Genomic DNA, 8,390 nt, shown 5'->3' with positions numbered 1-8,390 from the left:
GTTTAACCAAAAGGATTCAAGTTGACTTATGAAATACTCCAGGGGGGATTCAAGTTTGACTCAAATGCTGGCACCAGTTTGAACGCTGCTTGCCGGCCATCGAATTAATTGCAAGGACGACGCGACGCTCAAGCGGTGGCGCCATCAATAAACCTACAAGTGGACGGCGAGTCGGCGAAGTTATAAGAGTACCAGAGCCCGGGAAGGCAGAAAAGCAAAAATCCTTGGCCGCTTCTCCTCCCTCTCCCGTTGTTATCTAGGCTCATCGCTTGGCAGCGCCCTGTGATGGAGACCCTTCTAGGAAGCAGACCTCGCAAAAGAAGCTTTGTCGGCGATCCCTTCGCCCATCTATCGCGATACGACAGGCTCAGCCCATCCATGAAGAGATGCCGAGTGGGGTCTGGTCCTCTTCTAGCAGATCGAGAGATCTCCATCGACGCCCTTCCGGACAATTGCCTTCGACGGATACTGGAGCGTCTGGCGGGGAAACGCGCGCGCAGTATCTCGGCTTGCGTATCCAGGCGGTGGCTTTGTCTTCTCAGTACAATAGTTGGCTCAGGAGAACACCATGTACACTCTGTCAAACGCCATCTTGACCTTAAAGAGCGCCCAAAAGAGGTGGAGTCACAAACCTGGAGCAGATATGATTTAGAGCAGCGAAGAAGAAACTTCGAGATTGAGAGGGCAACAGACGTCTGCCTGGCCGCGGCGGCAGTCGGATCCGGGCACTGCGTAGAGCTGCTGATTCGGGGATGCGAAAGTCGCTCTCACAAAGTGACGGATGTTGGGCTTTCGGCGGTCGCCCGGGGATTTCCTTCTCTCCGAGTTTTATCCTTGTGTGACTGTCCTTTCGTAACTGACGAGGGCTTGATCCAGATTGCGAATAACTGTCCGTTTCTGGAGGAGCTCAGTCTCGTCGGATGTTCCCAAATCTCAGATTCCGGAATCGCCGCCATCGCTCGCCGCTGTCCGAAGCTGTCTAAGTTGGCTATAAACTCCTGCCAGAGGGTCGGTGATCATGGCTTCCGCAGCGTGGGAAGGGCGTGCCCTGGTCTGACATCCATCTCCATTTCAGACTGTCCGCTCTTGGGGGATCAAGCCATTGCGGGGCTGCTGGCCACATCTGATAGAAGCAACGTGAAAGAACTTCGGCTCCAGAACCTGAATATAAACGACGCGTCCTTCGCAGTCGTTGGGATTTACGGGACATCAGTCCACGCGCTCGTCCTATCAGGACTTGACGTGACGGAGAGAGGATTCTGGGCGATGGCCTCCGCTGGCGGCCTTAAGATGCTGAATAGCCTCACTGTCGTTTCTTGCAACGGGCTTACAGACTTGAGCCTTGAAGCAGCGGCCAAGGGATTCCCTCGCTTAAGGAGTGTCCGCCTCAGGAGATGCTTAAGCTTGTCCGATGCCGGCCTCAAGACTTTTGTTCTCGCCGCCTGCTCGCTCGAGAACCTTCAGATTGAGTGCTGTCGCCGACGTAGCTTGCCAAGCGTACTGGAAGCCAAGTCAGTTCGCCGGAACTTCAAGTACCAACGGGACTTCTTGGCGGAAGGTTGCATGGGAACTTATGCGGGGTCTCATTTCGATGGCCTTCGGCCTAAAGAGTCTTTAGCTCTAGGGCTGCCGTCTATTCAGCTTACGCGGCATGCTCGGAGCCATCTTACTAAGCCAGATGCCGAGGTATCATTGGAAGATAGAAGTCTCCATGGCTGGATGCACGGGCTCTCTGAGCGTGTCACAATGGAAATAGATCTCAACCTTTGATAATTGTTTACCTGAAAAAGACCAACGATATTTTTGCCTGTAAGCCTATTTTAATGGGGACTCCATCTTGAAAACTAGAGTGAAAAAAAGAGTAGCCGTGACTCATAGCATCTCTCTCCTCCAAATTTCAATGTTTTGGTCGTAACTTTTTCATCTGATATCTGATTACGCTGAAGCAAGTTTAAACGATTCGTAGGATATACTATATTGGTTTTGATCTCATAATTGCTGAAAACGGATCAGTACGGCTCTGGTTAAAGCAGATTGAAGATTCTGACATTTTTCTCTCGCGATTTTTGCGGTTTTGGATGTATATCCCTCATTTGATCTTGGATTGCTTCGAACATGTTTCATTGGATTTGTAGGGTTTAAATTCCTTGGAAGCGACGACAAAAACACTTCAAAACGATCAATATTGCTCCAGTTTGAGAATATTGAAAATTTGGGTTTTATTCTTTCACGAATTTCGCCGTTTTTATTTGCATCTCTCCCCTCTGATCTTGGATTGCACTCAAACCTGTTTCATTGAGTCCGTAGGGTTGAAATACATAGGAATCGACTACAAATACGATGCAAACGAATCAATATTTCTCCAGTTTGATTAGATTTAAAATTGATATTAATGTCTTCTGAGAATATCGCCGTTTTGGTCTGTATCTACTGAAGTCAATATTGGTCCCCATGATCGACATAGATAGAGTTATTTTCACTCCGATTGGGCCACGTGGAGCCACGTGTACCTGTTTGTTTCTCTTTAACAGACATTTGGGATTATAAATGCCTGGGAAATGTTCGATTTTATGTTAATGTGAGTAAGTCGGAAGGTCTACCGACATTTGTTCATTTTCTAGTTTTTACTACTAATTCTCAAATTTCTCTTCCCTTCCTGAGTGATCTTAGCATCTTCCATAGAACTCTGGTTGACTCTTCTTGAGCCAACAAATGGCATCAGAGCGTTCTGGTCTCAAAGGCCAGAGAAGATGCTGTGAAGAGGAGAGTCAACGGTGGTTGCAGAGAAGCAAGCTGCTATTGAAGCTGACATGCCGAAGATCTAATCAGGTCAGTTACCTCTACTCATTTTGTCTAATACCAATTATAGACAATGGGCTATGAGGATGGAAATGCACCTTGAAGCCTGTGGACTTTGGGAAGTTATCATCGACCAGGAGACACAGAGAAAGAAAGATCGTCAAGCTCTTTCTATCATTCTCTCAGCTGTTTCTGATGATGCGATGGATCAGTTGGATGCCAAGAAAGCTAAAGAGAACTGGGAAATACCTCTAGTAGCAAAGCTTAGAGTGGAAAGGGTAATTCAATCCCGAGTACAAGGATTTAGGAGAATGTTCGAGAACCTCTCAACGAAGGAGGAAAGTGTTGCAGAATTTTCCCTCGGATTTACAAAGGTTGTGGGAGAATTGAGGAGTCTTGGAGAGAGACTTCCAGAGAGAGAAGTGGTGGGCAAGCTTCTTAGAGCTACAACGTCAAGGTATGATTCTTTGACGTTACATCTCGAGCAATTTGGTGATTTTAATACCATGACCAAGGAAGAGGTTATTGGGTCTCTCAAAGTTCATGAGATAAGGCTCAATGAACTTGAATCAAGAGAGGAGGAGCAAACTCTTTTGATGCAGGCTAAGGCTAAGATGAAGAAAGAAGATTCTGGTCAATCAGCAGGAAGAGAAAGAGGAGGATGCAGAGGCTCTAGAAGAGGAAGAGGAAGAGGAGCAGGAAGAGGTTGAGGCAGACATTCTACTGATTCTCCCAATGAAGATGTCAAAAAGCCATTTGACAAGTTGAAGATCAAGTGCTTGATAAGCCTAAAAATGCATGTAAATATGTCGTTGATTTGATTCTTAGACGTATACAATAAAATTTATAAACACCCTTAATCACTAAATATAGAATATAGAGCAAGCAAGGGGTCGAACCACAAGGAGGCAGCAAGTAATAATTTTTATCCAATTTCAATGAATTAATTCAAAGATGAATTAATTGTGCAATTAATAAATCTTAATTATGCTTAATAGTGTTTTTAATTAATCAAAATTAAGTAAAAAACTGAATTTTGTTTTTAAATATTTCGGTCAAAAAACTCAAGATAGAATTATTTCAATTATAAGATCATATATATTCAGATTATTAATTTCCCAATTATTATTAAATTGTAAGACAATTTTTAGGAATTAAAATTGGGAATTTAATAATCAAGAAAGGGATTTTAAAATTGGACTTCAAGATGAATGAATTTTTGAATCAAATTTTTTTTAGATTTTTTATATATAAATTAAATTTCCAAATAATAAAAATTGAAATCTAGAGAGAGAAACTGGACAAATTAACCTAGAGAGAGAAAGTGAAGAATTTGGGGAAAAGATGAAATCCGACCCTAAAGTAGAAATCTAATAATGCAGAAATGTTCAAAATTGATGTAGAATTAAAGATCAAAAACCAGATCTTGAATCAGAATCAAAATGCAGTGCTAATTTCATTCAAAACCACTTCTAGGGCATGTACATTTCGCCCATGCCTTGGTGTTTTAGAATCATTCAAGAAGAAGATTGAAATACAAATCAAAAACTTACAAATTTGAGTGCAGAATCAAGAACTGTCGACTTCTAAAGAAACTCTTGTGTCCTTCCTGGCCAAATCCTTGGAGAGAGCTTCAAAAAGTGAATTTTGCCCTTTTCCAAATCTCTATTTAATGATCCAACCCTCTGGATTGTACTGGGAGAAAGGACAAACCTACCCTTAAATTTTCAGCCCAATCGGACATCCAGATCTCTAGATATCGTCATTTTACTATAGATTAATCTAGGCCATTGGATCATCTTGTTATTTAAAAAAAAACCAATTTTTCTGATTGGATGATGCATGATTTTTTTCATTTTCCATCTTCTTAGATCACGTTCTGACACGTGATTGTCAGCGTCATCGGCGCACAATCATTGGAGATTGAATGTCCTTTTGAATGGTTGAGAGGACGCCACATCGCCCTTCTCTTTTTATTTATTTATTTAAAATAGGCAGAAAACGACAAAGTTAGCTGCAATTTCTGACATTTGCATTGTCGATTCCGCATGCATTTAATGCACGCAGCAAACCGACGTCGCATGCACGCTGATTCATGTGTCGGTTAGCGCGTACATTAAATGTACACGCTAACGACTAAGATAGATTATATAAATGCACGCAGAGAATCTCCGCGTGCATTTATTGCACGAAGCTTAATAAAAAATTTTTATTATCATTTTTTCCTTTTTTCGCCTTCCGCGCCGCATATGAGCTAATGATTGGCTTGTTATGGCATTGCGATTTGCGATGCCATAATGAGCCAATAATGCTCATTTCTTTCTCTCTCCTTAATTTTTAATAATAATCATCAACTTATTCGCCCAAATTTCGGGCGAATGATGTGGATACCCCTTGATATATATATCAATATATTATAAACTGCCAAATAAATTAAATATGTATTATTTAAATATATAAAAATCATTTCTTGGCTATATAATTGTATAAAAAATTATATAAAAATATGGAAAATTCCAGAAAAATAGGAAAGCCCTTACCAACCTTTAGCCATGTATTTTAAGCCCTGTAAAAAATATTTTTTCAATGCAATGAGGTTAAATACCATGTTAAAAAATGATAAAAATTAGAAATAATAGTTAAATCAAAGTGTAAGTCATTTATCTTCATTTTTATATGATAACATGCTAATATGGTCATTAAAACACATAAATATAATGTAAAATTCATCAATTAATCATGTTAATTTGCAAGTTATCAATGCTACAGTTGTCAGAAATTTGGTCATTTCAAATCAGAGTGCCAAAAAGACAAGAAGAAGAATTGGAATGAAGAAAAGATAAATCTAGCAGAAGAAACGAAAGAGGATTCAGCTCTCCTGATGGCCATTTCAGATGAAGCTGTAGATGTCCTTCTTCAAGGAGTATGTGGCGAACTTTCAGCTTCAGATTTATGGTACCTTGACACAGGTGCTACATCTCACATGACAGGTAACAAAACATTTTTTGCTTACCTTGGTTCAAACAAAAGTGGCATAGTGAGATTTGGAGGGTTAAGTAATTGGGTATGAAAGAAAGGGAAGAATTAAAGTGGAATGTGCAAATGGAGATATGCTGGAGAATGTGTTGTGTACTCTTACACTAAAGGTGAATATACCCAGTTTTGGTCAGTTTGACGAAAATGGGTGTGAAGTGAGCATGAAGGATGGTACACTTCTCATTCCCTCTGGAAAACAGCTTGCTAAAGTAAAAAAAATCAGCATGGAAACTTTATATGATTAAGTTGAATGTTGTTGAATCATGCTATTTTAATTCTGAATTTGACAAGTTATCATGGCTATGGCACAAACGTTTTTTTGTCATAAGAGTTTTCATATTCTGAATTTTATGTCTAAATATTAAATGGTAGATGGATTATCTGTTATCAATATTTCTTATAAATCTTAAAAAAGTTGCATCATGGGAAAACTGGTCAGAAAATCATTTCCAACCTCAGGCAATATCATAATAAGGAAGACTGGAGCTCGTCGATGCAGATATATGTGGGCCAATATCTCCAACATCTCTTGGAGGTAACACGTTTTTTCTGCTAATAGCTGATGAATTTTCAAAGCTCATGTGGGTTTCCGTGTTAAAAGCCAAGCCAGATGCTTTTTCTACTTTGGAGAAATTTAACGCATTTGCGGAAAATGAGAACATCTGAAGATAAAATGTACCAGAACAAACAGAAGAGGAGAATTCTTATCAGAAGAATTCAAGCATTTATGTCACACGTGGAATCAAGAGGCAGTTAAATGCTCCATATACTCCTCAACACAATGGAGTAATTGAAAGGAGAAATCGTACGATTATGTTATTTGTGAGAAGCATGATCAGAGAGAAAGATTTGCCTTTGAAGTTATGGGCAGAAGCTGTAAGTACATGTGTATATGTACTAAACAGATCGTCTACTAAAAGTTTGGAGAATATGACCCCATTTGAAAGGTGGACAGAAAGAAAGCCCAACATAGAGCACTTGAGAGTGTTCGGAGCACTTACATATGTAAAGAATGTAAGTGGTCATCTAAAGAAGCTGGATGAGAGAATTCAATCCATGGTTTTTATAGGTTATGAAATTGGAAGCAAAGCCTATAGATGTTATGATCCCATCACAAGGAAAATAATCGTGAGTAGAGATGTGATATTTGAAGAATAAAGTACTTGAAGCTGGAAAAATGAAGAAGCATTAAGGAGAGGTGATGAGTTATTGCTGCCAAACTCATCAAAGCAGGTTGTCTTCAAAGAAGAATCTGAAATTTCTGAGACACCTGAAGCTTTTTCAGAAAATTCTGCCAATACAGATCATGGTCAGGATTCTTCAGAGTACATCCACAACAGAACTGAAAGAATGAGGTATCTCCAAGAAATATATGATAGAACAACTCCTATATTAACACCAGTTGAAGATTGTTTTATGGTTTGTGAAGAACCCACCACTTACAATGAAGCAAAAAGCAAAGTAGACTGGGTGAATGCTATGGAGGAGGAAATGGATGCAATTATAAAAAATGATACATGGGAGTTGGTCATCCCACCAAAACACACCAAACGTATCAGTTAGTGTAAGGGGGAATAGCAGTGGATGAATCACATGAAAAAGCTTGATTTTCGGTAAAGGGTTATCCTCAGAACCTAGCATTGATTATGTTGAGATCTTTTCTCTGGATGCTAAACTTGAAACTATTAGATTACTGATTTCTCTAGCTGCTGAAAAAAATTGGAGTATACATCATCTTGATGTAAAATTTGTCTTCTTAAATGGAGAGATTAAGGAGGAGATCTACGTAAAGCAACCTGAAGGTTTTGTCACACAAAGAAAGGAAGAATATATTATGAAGCTGAAGAAGGCTTGCTACGGACTGAAACAGGCACCTCAAGCCTGGCATTTCAGATTAGATAAAGCTTTATAGTCTTTTGGTTTAAAGAAAAGCAAATTAGAACATGTAGTATACCAAAAGCATAAAGAGAAATTCTGTTTACTTGTGGGTGTATATGTGGATGATTTGATCATTAAAGGGTCAAGTCAAGATGAGATAAGTTTTTTCAAGAAGCAAATGATGAAAGAGTTTGAAATGAGTGATTTGAGATTACTGTCATCTTATCTTGGCATTGAAGTAAATCAAGAACACCTGCGGATTACTGAAAAGCAGAGCAGGTGTGCTTTAAAATTCTTGAACTCTTCAATATGCAGGATTGTAATTCCCTAAAGACGCCAACAGAAGCTCGATTGGCCTTCAAGAATGATAAAGAATCAGAAGAGAATGCCACTATATTCTGAAGAATCATTGGAAGTTTGAGTTATTTAATTCACACTCATCCTGATTTCATGTACAACGTGGGATATCTTAGCAGATTCATGGAGAATCTGAATACGAGTCTCACGATGGTAGTAAAAAGAATATTGAGGTATGTTGATGCCGAAACAACATCTAGGATGTCGTCCAGTCTACACCGAGTATGATGACTCGGTACCTAGACAATGGTATCGAACATCGATGGTGTCGTCATCTGATGGATAGATAAACCCTAATTGGGTAGATGTAACTACGATGC

General features: G+C 39.6%; 1 protein-coding gene across 1 annotated transcript; it reads left to right on the top strand.

Moving 5' to 3' along the window:
- The first annotated feature begins 225 nt into the window (after positions 1-225).
- On the top strand, positions 226-3,582 carry LOC144700489 (EIN3-binding F-box protein 1-like). The gene has a single exon (XM_078571886.1). The coding sequence runs from the start codon at positions 286-288 to the stop codon at positions 1,768-1,770; it is 1,485 nt and encodes a 494-aa protein (XP_078428012.1). The 5' UTR covers positions 226-285; the 3' UTR covers positions 1,771-3,582.
- Positions 3,583-8,390: the final 4,808 nt, after the last annotated feature.

The sequence above is a fragment of the Wolffia australiana genome, chromosome 3, assembly GCF_029677425.1.
Source record: "Wolffia australiana isolate 7733 chromosome 3, ASM2967742v1".
NCBI lineage: Eukaryota > Viridiplantae > Streptophyta > Magnoliopsida > Alismatales > Araceae > Wolffia > Wolffia australiana.
This window is presented reverse-complemented; position numbering and strand designations above follow the sequence as displayed.